General features: G+C 35.5%; 1 protein-coding gene across 3 annotated transcripts in view; it reads left to right on the forward strand.

Moving 5' to 3' along the window:
• CTNNA3 (catenin alpha 3) overlaps positions 1–17,930 on the forward strand; it is a 1,874,587-nt gene that overhangs the window by 527,333 nt on the left and 1,329,324 nt on the right. For all 3 annotated transcript variants that reach the window (XM_079135772.1, XM_079135773.1, XM_079135774.1), the window contains exon 6: positions 13,462–13,725. In XM_079135772.1, the coding sequence (XP_078991898.1) occupies positions 13,462–13,725 (264 nt within the window). The remainder of the gene's footprint in view (positions 1–13,461; positions 13,726–17,930) is intronic.

Here is a 17,930-nt window from a genome sequence, read left to right on the forward strand (position 1 = left end):
TGCCTGTTTCAGCCTCTCTTGTTTCAGGCACCCTCTGAGAATTTTTCTTTGGGAGCTGGTAACATCTTTTATGAGTTCCCAGTCCTTTGCAGCTGTATAAGCAGCACAGGGACAACTTTCAGCTTCTGTGAACATATTCCTCACCTGCCAGCCTGTTCCACACCTACAGAGGGCTTTATGCAATGTGCCTGCAGAAGACGCCTGTGGTAGGCTTCCCTGCCCTGCACCCCTGAAGGGCTTTCTGTGCAGGCCCAGTGGAGGGCTTGCCGCCTGCATGAAATGCACAGAATGCTTTCATCCCCATAAACAGCTTTGGATTTGTTTTCATTGTTAAACTTTCCGTATCAACTCTGTGTCCATTAAAATCGGTTTTGTTCTGTAGACCCTGGGTTGCCCCAAATCAGTTTTTCTTTATTTTTAAATTTCTTTATCCTCTGGCTGTGCATCTCTTTTGTCTAGTTCCCTGCTCCACTCTGCTGCAGCGTCTCTAAGGTATTATTTCTCATGCTCTAGTTACCCACTTTCGGTATCTCTATAATTTTTTTTCCTGCAGTTCAGTATGAAGTTTCACTGAGTTTCTCTGAGTTACATTGCTGAAAAGCAGTTTTCCTGCTAAGTCTAGAGCAGAACTTCTCTCCCTGAATAATCACTATTCTGATTTCTAACAACATAGATTCGTTTTCCGAGTCTGAACTTTATATGGACAGAATCAAACAATAAATGTCTGGTGTTTTTCATTCTGTGTATCGTATTACTGCATGTAAGTTGAATTTTGTTTATCCTTATTACTTTGTGTTGATTTCATTTTAGAGCTAATATGAAGATGGCTGCTATGAATATTTTTTAAAATGTCTTTTGATGAACATATGAACACATTTCAATATATGTGTATCCTCTCCTAGCAGTGGAATAGTTTGGTAAATGGTTGTGTTCAGCTCTGGTAGATATTATCAGTTTTCCAACATAGTAGCACCAATGGTTTTGCTAATATTTAATGTGAAGATAGTATAGTTAATTATCCTCTTCAAAAATTTGATTTCTCAGAGTAATCATATTTAAAGTTTCCATCACCATTTTGAATTTAACTTCCTCTGACCTATTTTTTTAAATTCATTATTCTTTTTGTTTCTTCAATAAAAATTTATTAAACTAATACAGGTCACATGCTATTAGGTAATGTGAGTTATAGTATCTTGATCTAGTGTTTCTACATTTGGTAAAAAAAATTCTGTTAACAAATTGTCAAATTCATTCATGATTTCTAGATTTTTTTTCTCATGCATCCTTCAATATACATTCTCCATTTTAAGGTGATCAGACCCACATTTTTAATTTTCCCTGATATAGAACTCATCTCATCTTTCTATATGGTTCCTTATAATGATGATTAACCATAATAATATCACAGGTCCTAAACTCTGGTGTGCATTTTTAAAAATTTTCAAACTTAATTAAAAAAAATCAGTATTTTATGATGCCCTTTTTGGTAATTAAAAAATATACGGTGTTTGTCCTTTGAGGTTAGCACATAAAATTATTAGGGTGACATCCTTGAACAACAATTTATAACTCCTAGATTCTTCTCCTTGTAACACTTATCTGGGATAAAGGCCCTGTAACCTTCCACATAGCTTTGGCTCCCAACTGGGAGCTGATAATACATATGTCTCTATTCTAGGTCAGATTCTTCTCTGAATTCTAGATCCATGTATAGTATGTTTTCGTTTAGATCATATGGTGGCATTTAAAATTTGGTAGATGACGAAACATGCTTAACCCTTGTCTTCCAAACACATTCTTTTTTCTTTATTCCCGTGTTGGTGCCTGCATTACTAGCTATACAACTGGTGAAACCATTTTCTAAATATTTCTTAATACTGTCTCCTTTCTCTCTCATCTAAATATCCCAGTCTTACAATTTTCGCTCCTTCAAAATTACATGGATTCATCCTGCTTATAGTTTAGCAGTAGTGTTCAGTGTTCAGGCACACATTGTTTCTTACATAAATTATTACTTGGCCTTCCTGACTACAATGCCATTATCTTTAATCAATTCAAAAGGCTATATTACCAGGGAAATTTTTTGAAAATGCATGTTTAAACTTGTTGCTTTTAGAGTTCTTAGCATGGTATGTGATATACCTCCTGCCTACCTTTCCAGCAGGATTCATCAGAATTCTTGCTCAGGTTTTCTGTACTTGTAATATCATCTGCACTGGACTGCTTGCTCCTTGTCCTTTCATGCTTCAGGTCTTTGCACATACTTTTTAATTTTGTTTTGCTTATTGTTTTGTTCTGCATTGTTCACAGGGATAAATTCTACTTACTTTCTAAGATTCACTTTCTCTAAAATTCTGCTATTTACAACAACTTGGATTAACCTGGAGGACATTATGCTAAGTGAAATCACCTAGACACAGAAAGACATTATGATCTCACTTCTACATGAAATATAAGAGTTTAACTCATAGAAGAAGTGAATATTATGGTGAATGCCAGTGGTGGGGCATGGTGGGATATGGGGAGAAATTGGTCAAAGGATATAAACTTACAGTCTTAAGATGAGTAAATTCTGAAATCTAATTATAGCATGGTAATGATCCCTAAGAATACTGTATTGATTCCTTGATATTTACAAGGAACAGATCTTAAATGTCTTCACAATGCACACATGGTAACTCTAGTGATGGATGCATTGATTAATTTGATTCTGTTAACAATTACACACTGCGTATCAAAGCATCATGCTGTGAACTTTGAATATATGCAATTTAATTTAGCAATTGTACCTTGAAAAACTGGAAAAAAATTCTTTTGATAAATCTTCTTTAATACCCTCAAGCTTGGGGGGGTTCTCCTTTATTTTGTAACTTTATTTTAATTTCCCTATAAAATTGTTTATTTGTCTCCCCTTCTGGTCTTTGAGTTCTTTATCTGTGCATTCCCAACATTTAACACATTTTCTGATGTACTGTAGAGACTCAACAATATTTGTTGAATGAATGGCTGAATTAACTTATAGTTTAGAACCCTCTATTTTTATGTTATGTGATCTTTAAAATCCCTAAATATATTTGTTCTCTTACCATGGTTAAAACTCATGTTACTTTTCTACCCACTTGACAGATTTGTAAGTTCTTCTTTTTAAATCCTATCTGTGAGTTTCTTCATCAGCTGAAAGCATTTACTGTCTCCCTAATTTGGAAATCTCATGTGAGCTTTTTCTTCTGGAGCACTTCAAAAAAGATATCAAATAAGCGTCAGTCCTTGAGGAACTGGATTCTGTGTACTTCTCCATCAAGATAAATCCCTAATTGGGCTTGTCATTTAATTCTTATTTTGGGTTAGTTTAAAATCTTAGCATATAGACAACCTATGAACCTTTGAACCCATGGTATCATCAGTTAAAACAACCACAAACATCACCACAACAACCTTTTGTTTAAGAGAATGATAGTTATTAGTTTTCCTTTTATCTGTTTACTATGTTAAATTTGTCATGTTTCATATCCTTTGGGAGAAATGTTTTGCCTTTTCAATTTCTCTTACCTAAACTCTTCACCTTCCTCTCTTTCCTCTACCCACCGTCATAGTATATTACTTTAATGTTCATGGATCCTGTCCTTTCTTGAAGGCACCATAGACTTGCTCTTTGGGGTACTAGTGCTCATTAAGGATTCTATAATTACTTGGGCAGTTATGGCAAAGCATGAGGTCAAAAGCCAGAATATATTTATACTTTTTAAATTCCAAAGTCTATACAGCATTAAAATTACTGCAACTTATAGTAAATATGCATAGCCACCATCAGTGTAAATGAAATAATTTTAACTTTAACCTTCTCCTTTTTTTAATCCAAACTGAATTAGTTTATTTATTCTTTTTTATTTTATTATTTTTATTTCTTACAGACTGCATTTTGATTCATTGTACACAAATGGAGTACATCATTTCATTTCTATGGTTGTGCACAATGTAGATTCATAAGTGAAATAAGCTTCTTTGTAATAATTTATGTTCCCAATTTTTCACCCTTCAGAAACTGCCTAAATTCTGGTATAGCCAATCTAAAAAAAGAAGTACAAGGTGTATGTTACTTCAGAGAAAATAATGTATTACACTATATATATAGAAATCTTCCTTAGCTCTTTCTGTGTATTTATATTTTTTGTTGTAATTCCTCTAAGGAGCTATGCATCCTTTGTAAGCATCCTTTATTCTCTAAGTCACAATGGGATAAATGCAAGTGGTGCTATAAATCTGCAGGGAATATGAAAATCACCAAGACCATCACAGAACAAAAACATATGCAAAATTTGACAAATTGAGGAATTAAGTAATTCCATAATCCATAATTCTTTATTTTTTTATAAATAATTCCATTTCTGATGTGCTTTATAGAATCTTGTGAAAGGGTTGGCAGAAATATCATTATTTCCAATTTTACATATGAAAGACCAGACATGTAAAGAATGGATGACTTACCCTGCTCATAGCCCTAATAATGGAGCTGAAACTAGAATCCAGACCAAAAATAAAGGAGAAATTGTAGCAAGACAAGAAAACCACAAAATGTCTTTTCTTGGATAATTAGTGAGTATGAATAGTGGGTTGGTAGCTACTTCTAACTGTCTCCCTACATCTTGTTAATCGATACAAAGCCTGCCTAAAGTAGCAGACAGCCTTTATTTCCAGAAGAGAAGGAACTAAAAATATAGTAGCACAAGCCATCTATTAACCTCAGGCAGCATTATCTCAAGGTGGCAGAGTCTTGTGAAAAAAAGCCTAGGGGTGTATGGGGTTGCAATCAAAAGACTTAGGTTTACATTTCAGTTCTCTCACCAATCTCCTTTCACTACATACCTCTTTAATTAAAATAGGGTTGATAATGTCAGCCTAACTTCCTCAAGGGGTGTTGTGGTAGTTAGTAAGATAATATATAGAGCATTTTATAATTTTATAAGCATTTTATAAGCATTTTACACAATATAGAATCATTTCATTCTTATATAGTAAGTAAGGGAAATCTTTCCACACAGCAAAGAGTATAATATAGTTGACAGGATCACACTGATAGGTTACAGTAGAATAAATGCCACCATCTACTTCTGCCACTTGGGTAAAGAAGTTAGTCTCTGGGCACCTCAGTTTTCTCATCTTTAAAATGGAATAAGAATCACCTTTATCCTGACTTTTTATAAAGATTATATAAGATGTTATATATGCATTGCATAAACTATTATAAATGTCCCTTAAATTAGCTTTATTTAAAAAATATTTTTTAGTTGCAGGTGGACCCAATACCTTTATTTTATTTTTGTTGTACTAAGGATCAAATCCACACATGCTAGGTGAGTGCTCTACCATCGAGCCACAACCCCAGCCCTGTTATATAAAAATTTTGCTAATAATTTTAGATTTACAGAAAAGTTCCATAACTAGTATGGAGAGTTCTTTTCTATCTTGTTCCCAGTTTCCTAGATTGTAAATATCTTACATTTGTTACAAAAAATAGATATTGATGTATTACTATCAACTATTAATATATTGTATTTAAATTTTCCCAGGTTTTCAAAAAAGTCTTCTTTCTGTTTTTAGGATCCAGTTGAGAGTACGACCTTGAATTTATTTGTCCCAGTGTCTTCAAGTCTGTGAAAGTTTATCAATATCCTTGTTTTTCACAATCTTTATGGTCTTGAGGAATACTGCCTCTGTATCATGTAGGATATTCCCCAATCTAGTTTTGATTTTTTGTATTTCCTATGGTTGGATGGAGCTTGTGGGTTTCTGGACAGAAAACCACAGAAGTGACATGCTTTTCTTTGCCAGATATATCGAGTGGTCCATGATATCCATGTGATGTCACTGAGGATGCCAGCTTTTATCATTGGGTTAAAGTAGTGCTTGCCAGGCTATTTCACTGTATCTTTACCTATCTTTACCTTTATCTTTATCTGATTTGTTATGGTGAGATTGCTATAAATCACCGAGTTGATCTTAAAGCAGGAGACAGAACCATCTTTATTCACAAGCTAGCAGGCTGAAGAGACAGTCTGCAAGTTTATACCCTTCGACTCCCTTGAAAGGTTAAGAGTACAGCTTTTTATTTTTATTTTTTATCATTTTTAAAAATTTTTATTGTAAACAAATGGGATACATGTTGTTTCTGTACATGAAGTAAGGCATACCATTTGTATAATCATACATTTACATAGGGTAATGGTGTTTGATTCATTCTGTTATTTTTTTCCTTCCCCCCACCCCTCCCACTCCTCTTTTTCCTCTATACAGTCCTTCCTTCCTCGACTCTTGCCCTCCTCCCACCCCCCATTATTTGTCATCATCCGCTTATCAGCGAGATAATTTGTCCTTTTGTTTTTTGAGACTGGCTTATCTCACTTAGTATGATATTCTCCAATTTTATCCATTTGCCTGCAAACACCATAATTTTATTATTCTTTATGGCTGAGTAATATTCCATTGTATAAATATACCATAGTTTCTTTATCCATTCATCCATTGAAGGACATCTAGGTTGATTCCACAATGTGGCTATCGTGAATTGAGCAGCTATGAACATTGATGTGGCTGTATCTCTGTAGTATGCTGATTTTATACCTTTGGGTATAGGCCAAGCAGTGGGATAGCTGAGTCTAATGGTGTTCCATTCAAAGCTTTCTGAGGAATCTCCACACTGCTTTCCAGAGTGGCTGCACTAATTTGCAACCCCACCAGCCATGTATGAGTGTACCTTTTTCCCCATATCCTCATCAACACCTAGTGTTGCTTGTATTCTTGATAATCGCAATTCTAATTGTGGTGAGATAGAATCTTAGGGTAGTTTTGATTTCCATTTCTCTTATTACTAGAGAAGTTGAACATTTTTTCATATATTTGCTGATTGCTTGTAGATCTTCTTCTGTGAAGAGAAGAGAGAAAAAGTTTTAGTTTCAATCTATCCCAGTTATTGATTCTTGCTTTTTTTTCTTGTGCTATGGGAATCCTGTTAAGGAAGTCTGATCCTAAGCTGACAAGTTGATTTGGACCTACTTTTTCTTCTATAAAATGAAGGGTCTCTTGTCTGATTCTGAGGTCCTTGATCCATTTTGATTGATTTTCATGCAGGGTGAGAGATAGGGGTTTATTTTCATTCTGCTGCATATGGATTTCCAGTTTTCCCAAAACCATTTGTTGAGGAGGCTATCTTTTCTCCATTGCATATTTTTGGCCCCTTTGTCTAGTATGAGAAAATTGTATTTACTTGGGTTTGTGTCCATGTCCTCTATTCTGTACCATTGATCTACCTGTCTATTTTGGTACAAATACCATGCCGTTTTTGTTACTATTGCTTTGTAATAGAGTTGAAGATCTGGTATTGTGATACCCCAGCTTCACTCTTCCTGCTAAGGATTGCTTTAGCTGTTCTGGGTTTCTTATTCTTCCAGATGAATTTCATGATTGCTTGCTCTATTTCTGTAAGATACGTCATTGGGATTTTAATTGGAATTGCATTGAATCTGTATAGCACTTTAGGTAGTATGACCATTTTGACAATATTAATTCTGCCTATCCAAGAACATAGGAGATCTGTCCATCTTCTAAGGTCTTCCTCAATTTCTTTCTTCAATGTTTTGTAGTATTCATTGTAGTGATCTTTTACCTCTTTGGTTAGATTGATTCCTAAGTATTTTATTTTATTTTTGAGGCTATTGCAAATGGAGTTGTTTTCCTCATTTCCCTTTCAGCTGTTTAATCGCTTTTGTATAAAAATGCTTTAGATTTATGTGTGTTGATTTTATAGCCTACTATTTTGCTGAATTCATTGATGAGGTCTAGAAGTTTTCTGGAGGAGGTTTTTGGATCCTCTAAATACAGAATCATGTTATCAGCAAATAGTGACAACTTGAGTTCCTTTTTTCCTATTCGTATCCCTTTAATTTCTTTACTCTGTCTAATTGCTCTGGCTAGTATTTCAAGAACAATGTTGAATAGAAGTGGTGAAAGAGGACATCCCTGTCTTGTTCCTGTTTTTAAAGGGGATGCTTTCAGTTTTTCTCCATTAAGAATGATGTTGGCAATGGGCTTAGCATATATAGCCTTTACAATGTTCAGGTATGTTCCTACTATCCCTATTTTTCTAGAGTTTTGAGCATGAAAGGGTGTTGTATTTTGTCGAATGCTTTTTCTGTGTCAATTGAAATAACCATATGATTCTTATCCTTAAGTCTATTAACATGATGGATTATGTTTATTGATTTACATATGTTAAACCATCCTTGCATTCCAGGGATGAACCCCACTTGAAAGTGGTGCACAATTTTCTTAATATGTTTTTGGATACGGTTTGCCAGTATTTTGTTAAGGATCTTTGCATCTATATTCATCAAGGATATTGGTCTAAAATTTTCTTTCCTTGATGTGTCTTTGCCTGGTTTGGGTATGAGGGTGATATTAGCTTCATAGAATGAGTTTGGTAGGGTACCCTTCTTTTCAATTTCCTGGAATACTTTGAGAAGTATTGGAACGAGTTCTTCTTTGAAGGTCTTGTAGAACTTGGCTGAGAGTCAGTCTGGTCCTGGGCTTTTCTTGGATGGTAGGTTTTTAATGGCTTCTTGTATTTCATTGCTTGATATTGATTTGTTTAAATTGTGTATGTCCTCCTGGTTCAGTTTGGGAGGAGCATATGTCTCTAGAAATTTGTCAATGTCTTTGGTAGTTTCTATTTTGTTGGAATACAGATTTTTGAAGTAGCTTCTCATTATGTTCTGTATCTCAGTGGTGTCTGTTGTGATATTTCCTTTTGCATCATGAATTTTAGTAATTTCAGTTTTCTCTCTTCTTCTCTTTGTTAGTGTGGCTAAGGGTTGGTCTATTTTGTTTACTTTTTTGAAGAACCAACTTTTTTTTTAAATTTTTTAATTGTTTCTTTTGTTTCAATTTCATTGATTTCAGCTCTGATTTTAATTATTTCCTGTCTTCTACTACTTTTTCTGCTATTCTGTTCTTCTTTTTCTAGGGCTTTGAGCTGCAATGTTAAGTCATTTAGTTGTTGACTTTTCATTCTTTTCTGGAATGTGCTCCATGCAATGAATTTTTCTCTTAGTACCACTTTCATAGTGTCCCAGAGATTTTGATATGTTGTATCGTTGTTCTCATTGACCTCTAAGAATTTTTTTTATCTCCTTCCTGATGTTTTCTGTTATCCATGTTTCATTCAATAGCATATTACTTAGTCTCCAGGTTTTGGAGTAATTTCTGTTTTTTATTTTGTCATTGATTTCTACTCTCATTCCATTATGATCTGCTAGAACACAAGGCAGTATCTCTATTTTTTTGCATTTCCTAAGGGCTGCTTTGTGGCATAACATATGGTCAATTTTCGAGAAGGTTCCATGTGCTGCTGAGATGAAAGTGAATCCACTCATTGATGGATGGAATATTCTATATATGTCTATTAAGTCTAGTTATTGATTGTGTTATTGAGTTCTATGGTTTCTTTGGTTGGTTTTTGTTTGGAAAATCTATCCACTGGTGACAGTGGTGTGTTAAAGTCACCCAGCATTATTGTGCTGTGGTCTATTTGATTCCTGAAATTGAGAAGGATTTGTTTGATGTACAGGGATGCACCATTGTTTGGGGCATAAATATTTACAATCGTTAGGTCTTCCTGAATTATGATTCCCTTAAGCAGTATGAAATGTCCTTCTTTATCCCTTCTGACTAACTTTGAAGTCCACTTTATCTGAAATAAGGATGGAAACCCCCACTTTTTTACTGAGTCCATGTGCATGGTAGGTTTTTTCCCATCCTTTCACCTTTAGTCTGTGGATGTCTTTTTCTATGAGATGAGTCTCTTGAAGGCAGCATATTGTTGGGACTTTCTTTTTAATCCATTCTGCCAGTCCATGTCTTTTGATTGATGAGTTTAGACCATTAACGTTCAGGGTTATTATTGAGATATGACTTATATTCACAGTAATTTGGGCTTATTTTTGGTTTTTAATTTGGCTTGGTTTCTCCTTTGAGTGGATTTTTCTCTAAGGTAGTTCCTCCCTTTGCTGACCTCCATTGTTTTTCATTTCCTCCTCATGGAATATTTTGTTGAGAACATTCTGTAGCGCAGGCTTTCTATTTGTACATTCTTTTAACTTTTGTTTATCATGGAAGGATTTTATTTCATCTTCAAATCTGAAGGTTAGTTTTGCTGGGTATATGATTCTTGGTTGGCAACCATGTTCTTTCAGAGCTTGAAATATGTTGTTCCAGGCCCTTCTAGCTTTTAGAATCTGGGTTGAGAAGTCTGCTGGTATCTGTGTTGGTTTCCCCCTGTATATAATCTGATGCTTTTCTCTTGCAGCTTTCAAAATCCTGTCTTTATTTTGAATGTTAGGCATTTTCATTATAACGTGCCTTCGTGTGGGTCTGTTGTGATTTTGTGCATTTGGTGTTCTGTAAGCCTCTTGTATTTGATTTTCCATTTCATTCTTCAGGTTTGGGAAATTTTCTGATATTATTTCATTGAGTGGGTTGTTTATTCCTTTGGTATGTATCTCTGCCTTTCTCAATCCCAATAATTCTTAAATTTGGTCTTTTCATGATGTCTCATAGTTCTTGGAGATTCTGTTCATAATTTCTTACCATCTTCTCTGTTTGGGCAAGTTTATTTTCAAGATTAAATATTTTGTTTTCATTGTGTGAGGTCTTTCTTCCAAGTGGTCTATCTTTTGTGATGCTTTCCATTGAGCTTTCTATTTGGTTTATTGTTTCCTTCTTTTCAATAATTTCCATTTTTTTTTTTTGAGAATCTCTATCTCTTTGTTGAAATGATCTTTTGCTTCCTACAGTTGCTGTTTCAACTGCTTATTCATATTATCATTCATTGCCTGCATTTGTTCTCTTATCTCATCCTTTGCTTCATGAATCATCTTAATCATGTGTAATCTGTAGTCCTTTTCTGACATTTCTTCTAACATACTGGTTATTGGATTCTATTAATATAGAATCTAGATTTGTTTGGATCATTTTCTTCCCTTGTTTTTTCATGTCATTCATGTATCTTCCTCTCTAGCAGTGCAGATCTGGGGTACTGCAGGTTTCCCCCTATAGGCTTATAGTGGCCATATAGGTTTCCAAAACCTTTTCTTTAAGGGGAGATCAATATTAGCAGTGCCCAATTCAGACACTATGCAATCCTAGACCAAATAGCCCCTATGAGGACAATAACAATATCATCATAATAAACAGAATGAGTTCAAATATTATCTTCAGTAAAACAAACAGATTTGCAATAAGGTCTGCAGTTTCTAATGGAGGACAAAGAGGATGCAGAGGGATGTAGAATGTAGCTGTTAATGGGATAAGAAAAGAATATACAGAAGTTCTAGAAAATAGAAAGGGTGAGAGTGTAATCAAAAGATATTGGATGTTAGCATGCAAAAAAGGAAGAAAGAGACTCTGAGGGAACAGGTAAACAAAAGGAAAAGAAAGCAAGAAAAGTAAAGAAATAAAAACTTAAACTTTTTCAATAAGGAGAAAAAAGAAAATCTACAGTATAACAGTCATATAGTAATGAAACCTCCCAGTCTTCAGTAGATTGATGCATGAGAGGTACCTGACAATAAGCTTCAAGCCTCCAGCAGGTGTCTCAGGATGGGATTTGCCCCACCTAAAGACTGGAGCTACAGCTTCTAGGATTATCCAAGATGGCCTTTCTGCCTTCCAAATGTATTGGCAAATGGGGAGCTGCAGCTCGGGGTGTAGACATGGTCAACTGGAGGTCCTGGAGGTGGGGTGCAGTTGGTCAGGCAGGGGTCCTGGAGTTGGGGTGTGTTTGGTGTGGTTGCGGGATCCTGGAGCCATGGTGCAATCAGTGGGTCTGGGGTCCTGGTGATAGAGCACAGTCAGGCAGGGGTCCTGGAGGCAGGGAGCAGTCAGTCAATATGAGGGCCCCAGAGGCAGGGAGTGATTGGTTGGGCTGAGGGATCCTGGAGACAGGCTTCAGTCAGTCCCACTAGGGGTCCTATGGGGCCTGGCTGTTGTCTCAAAATGGTGGCAGCCATATGTAATCAAACCTGCAGGTATGTGACAGTGAACTTCCAGGCAACAGCAGGCAGCTGGCACTCCACTGGCAGTCAGCGATCAGTTTGCCGACTCTTGTCGGAAGATCAGGAGGTGAACCTCGTGGTTTGGGTGATGGATAGGTGTAGAGCAGGTGATGGACAGGCAAGGGGCAGGCAAATGGTGGATGATAGGTGCCTGACGGTGAGCAATCTCTAGAGTACAGCTTTTGTACCATAAGTAAAGCATGTCAGTGCATTAATCATAAGTGGCTGTTTCTATGACAATCAGAGAATGGTTATTAACATGTAAACAAATGTTAGGGTACACTGCCCAAGAAAAATGGAACCCAGAGGGAGAACAATATTACATTGTATAAGAATTGCCACTTTGTGTTGTGAAACATGCTATACTAGGCAACTGTTGGGTACAGAGAGAGGGTGTTCCCAGGGGAGAAGCATTTCCTACACAACATGGAGTCTTAGGATAAAATGGAGTAAGTTTGGTCATTGCCCATACAACCTGGCCCATAACATGATTAGCTATCACTTAGGACTTTCTTTTACCTCTCTTCTCTGTAATGTTCTTCATTTAGATTTACTGCAAATTGTCTTCTCCATAGAAGTATCTTTGTTGACTGCTGGATTAAAAGAGCTTTCTTCTCTCAAGTCAGTCTCTTTGATGTTTCAGTTTTGTGTTATCTCCATTGCATTTATCATTACCTGAAATTGTCTTGTGTATTTGTTTACCTAGTTTATTGTTTATTGATAGGTCCCCTTCCCCCATACAGAAACATAAGCTTCAGTAGAACAAGGTCCTTTCCTATTGTTCCCATTTGTAAATTCAGAGTCTAGCACAAGGGCTAGTATATGTTAAGTGCTCAGTAACTGTGTTGAATAACTATCAAAGAAGGAAGAATTCAGAATAAATTTGTTAGTATTTCTAAAAAGAAGCAGAAAATAGCCAAATGGTAAGAGGCTATATTTAGTGTTTTTAACTCAGTTTTAATGCAAAGTTATATGCGATTATCAACATCTATGGAAAGAGGAATTAGTACCCTTATAATTCAAGTTCTCTTATAATAAACTTAATAATGTGAATGCCAGAGTATGTTAGTGACTTATAAAGATATGACTGACAAATGTAAAGATTTACTCAGGTTTTATACATTTGCACCAATGTGACTTTTACTTGTGCACTGTCTCATCTCTGTATTATAGAACTTCAGAATTTGAAGGAATGTAGAAATAATTGATGTCTTTAATTAACTTATAGCTGATTTCTTATTGTCTATTATCTTTTTGTTTATATTGACAGAAAGATGGAGCTTCTGTGTGTAAGTCTTTTACCTTTAATGCATTGTGAAAAACTACTTTTTAAAAAAAAAATTATTTCCCTTCTCAGGACTTAAAATCTCCAAACCAGAGGGATGAAATTGCAGGGGCACGGGCCACACTGAAGGAGAACTCCCCCCTCTTGCATTCAATTTGTTCGGCTTGTTTGGAGCATTCTGATGTTGCTTCTCTCAAAGCCAGTAAGGATTCAGTTTGTGAAGAAATTCAGAATGCTCTCAATGTAATTTCGAATGCTTCCCAAGGCATTCAGAAGACGCCAGCCCCATCAGAACCACAGGCAGCAACCCTGGGAAGTGCACTCGATGAACTGGAGGTATGTAGAGAAAGAGGTAAAGTGTAACTTGATGTCACAGTACAAAAATAAAGAGAAATGGGCTTTCAGGTTCATTTTTTGGAGTTTAAATTACGATAAAATAAATGTCTAGTTATCAGTCCTGTGACCTTCTTGTGTCTTCCAATGAAGTGATTAACAGGAAAATAATCTATCAGTAGATTCTGATTCCTTTACACTTCTGCCACAGAAACCAATGAATCTGAATTGTTTATTGTATTGAAATGATGACTTTATTTACATAGATCAACTTCCAAAATGTAGGATTTTCTGTGTGCTTGGAATCCATCTAATCCCTGACATTTTACAAAGGCTTACATTTTAACCAGGACATATAGGCAAAATATAAACATTAGTAACTAAATTGTGCAGTATGTTGTATTGAAAAACTCTGATATTGTCAAAGTCTTGATGGACACTGGGAAATGGGGCAGATAGAGAACTATAGAAGAGTGTTAAAGGCTTGTCCCCTTTGTTTAAGTGACACCATAAGAAGCCAGTGTGCCTGGGAGGAAACAACAAGGGAAGTAGGGGCTTGGGTTAGGGAGCCAATGGGACTATGTTTTGGAGGGTTCTGTAGGCTATTTCTCTGAGTTAAATGGAGATTCACTGTAAGGTTTTAACATACAGAGACTTACAAGGACTATGTTTGCTGCTCATAGAGTTTAGACTGAAGAAGAGCAACTTGGAGAAGCTGAAAAACTATGCAGGAGGATATGTAATAATCCAGGTTCCACCCTTACACTTTCATGCACTACCTCATTCCATCTCACATTTTAATTTGGAACAGGGTGGTGTCAGTGGACATCAAGGTTAAATTTTGTGCATAGAGTCAAATAAATTTTGACAGATGGATATACGACATGAGAGAAAAGGAGGTGTTGCAGGCTGTTCCTTCAGAATCACACACAGAATGGAGTTTGGGATACAAGGAATTCACAAGGAATTAGGAATTCACAACTGGGAAGAGAAGAAGGAGGGAGCAGGTCTGAGCAGAGTCTACCTAAGAGCCAGATGTACAAAGCCTGGGCCAATCAGCAGTGAATTCTTGAAAGAGCATTACCCTCCACAGTGTACCTCATTAAGCAGAGGTGGACAGGTCTTTATGCCTCTTTTAGTTACTAGATGTACCCTGGGAAGGGTGTGAGCTCTGAGGGTGAGAGGATAGCCCTGTACACCTGTTCATAGCTGAACAGCAAGTTTCATTTGGAAGGGATAAATGGGCAGCATACCTCTTTATCTATCATGGATAATTATGAGGGTTTGTTTTTTTGTCATTTTGCTTGAGCAGTTGTATAGATAAAGTTTTCATCAACCATGATAGGGAAGACTATGGGTGAAGCTGATTATGGGAAGAAGACCAGAAACTCAATTTTGAGTATATCTAGGTGAAGATATTTATCAAACCTTTAAGTGTGATGTCAAAGATCATTGGCTACTTCAGTCAGACATGTAGTTCCTTAATGGGAGTCAGAGTAATGTAGTGCTTAAGAAGGGTTAGGATTCTAGAACCCTAATTCCTAGGTTCCTATTTCATCTGTGACACTTCCTACCTTTGTGACCTTGGGAAATTTATTTATGCAGCTCTCAGTTTTCTCATCTATAAAGGGGGGAGCGGTAATTACAAGGCCTACATTATAATGTTTTTGTCAGAATCATTGAATTAATAATACAGATACAAATGTTTAGAGCAATGCCTGACACATATTAAGTGCCAAACAAATCTTAGCTCTTGACATAATTTTTAGAGATGACTATTTGGAGGCAGATTCTTCTATAATAAAGAAATCAGTATAATTAAAACTACTAAAATTTTATCTATAACTTAAATAGACTAAACACAGCATGCATAATGCATATATTATTCTTAACATTATTACTTTCATGATAAACTCATTGGAAAACTAATACATTTAAATCTAGACTGCTTGCTTTTCCTTTAATTACACCTTCACACAGGCATCTTAATTTCTAAAAATCATTATTAAATTCCTAATTACTGACTTCCATGTGAAAATTTATTAAATTTCTAGTTATTATCACCCATGTGAAAATTTTAGGAACTATTTGTCTAATAAGGTAGAAGATTGATCATGACTTTCTAATAATACTTCTTCATCTAATTATTTGTCCCAGGTAATGAGCACTCAATAATCTTGTCCATTAGATGCATATTTTTCTTTTTTTAAATTTTCATATTGTTTATTTGTTCTTTTTAGATATTCATGACAATATATTGTATTTTGACATATTATATATTTGTGGAGTATAACTTACTCTAATTAGGAGCTTAACTTTGTAGTTGAACATGATGTGGGGTTACACTGGTTGTGTATTCATATATGAAATAGGAAAGCTATGTCTAATTCATTTTACTGTCTTTCCTTTTCCCTCTCTTCCTTTCATTCCCTTTTATCTAATCCAATGAACTTCTAGTCTTCCTCCTGCCCCTTATTGTGTGTTAGCATCCTCTTATCAGAGAGAACATTTGCTCTTTTTTGGGGGGATTGACTCATTTCACTTAGTATGACAGTCTCTATCTTTTTTTTACAATAACAGTGAAAACTTCTTTTTTTTAATGCCAGAAATACTAGTAGATATCATCTAAATACTAATAGATTATTACACCCTCAATAAATTACATATATAACATTTCTTGATTGTTAAACCTTTTACATGAATTATTCACCTAAATATGACAGCATCCCTATAAGATAAATATTCATTTTATAGAAAATAATAGTGAGACATAACTCATGTAACTTTTACAAACCAAAAAGCTAGTAAACAGAAGTAGAATGTGAGTCTAGTCTTTCTGATTTCAGAAAAATTTCTAACTATCCTATATTGACTTCTCATTTAGAACTTGATGTCCTTGTGTTAGTCAGCTTTTCCTTGCTGTGACTAAAATGCCAACAACTTAGAGAAAGAAAAGTTCATTTTCACTGACAATTTTAGAGGTTCAGTCCATAGGCAGACAACTCTATGACTTTGGGACCAATGTGAGGCAGAACATGGTGATGGAAAGTTCTGGCAGAGGAAAACTACTTCATTCATGGTGTCTTGGAAGTGGAGGGCATGGAGGAAAGGCACACAGGCAGGATATACCCTTTCAGAGCATGCCCCCCAAGTGACCTACCTCTTTCAGCCATGGCCCACATGCCTATAGTTGCCACCCACTTAGTCCACTCAAATTAGGATTGACCGATTAGATTATAGCTCTCATAATCTAATAATTTGATCTTCGATTATTTCTTCATTAACACAGGAGATTTTGGGGGACAACTCATATTCAAACCATAGCATGCCTAATCAAAATTCAGCATAATATATTATAAGGTTCTGTCTGTATGAATCACCAGAAAAATTATAAATATAACCAAGTCCAAAAGATGGAATAACTTTTTCGTGGGTAAGACTTCGTGGGTTATTTAAGTATTAACAATCTGTATTTGGGAGGTTTTAAGTGTGGTGAGGTGAAATTTTGCAGAGTAGATGAATAGAATTGTATAACTTATTTCCACAGTAACAGAATTACATCCAGGGATGCTTCCATAAGGGGTCTTTTTTATCCTAGACATTGCATTTTATATTCTTAGGATTATAGAAGAAGACAGAAGATATCTAAATTGTTCCTCCTTCTGAGGAACAATTGTTCCTCCTTCATCTTGTATTCCTCACATTACTTGAAAGTGATTGCTAGAGGCAAGAAATGGCAGGGGTTGGAAAGTGGGAAAGAGTGTGTGTAGCTTTGATGAAAATGGGCAGAGGCTTTAGAATGAAGTCTTTTTCGAGAAAGATCCTCTGTATGACTGACTCACTTCTGAATAAGGCAACCGGAAGTCCTGAAGATATTCCTGTGGTCCTAATACTGCCCTTACAACCTTTGACATAAGTTCTAATCAGAGAAAGGGATGCACAAATTAGTACAAAATGCCTAAGTTTTATATGTTTTTTTATATCCAAGTTACAATAACTGTAAAGACTGTCTGAACTAGATACCACAGAATTTATTGATCATTTAACCTTTTTTTTAACGATTTCATAAATTAAAAAGCTGCACTTTTCACCATTATTTACAGGAAGCTATATTGGTAAAAGGTCTAAAATAACCTTTCCTCTATTTTGCTCCTACAAATATAATACTAAGAAATAAATTGATGTAGTATATATTCTGTTGGGAACAA

Source organism: Sciurus vulgaris, assembly GCF_902686455.1.
Source record: "Sciurus vulgaris genome assembly, chromosome: 4".
NCBI lineage: Eukaryota > Metazoa > Chordata > Mammalia > Rodentia > Sciuridae > Sciurus > Sciurus vulgaris.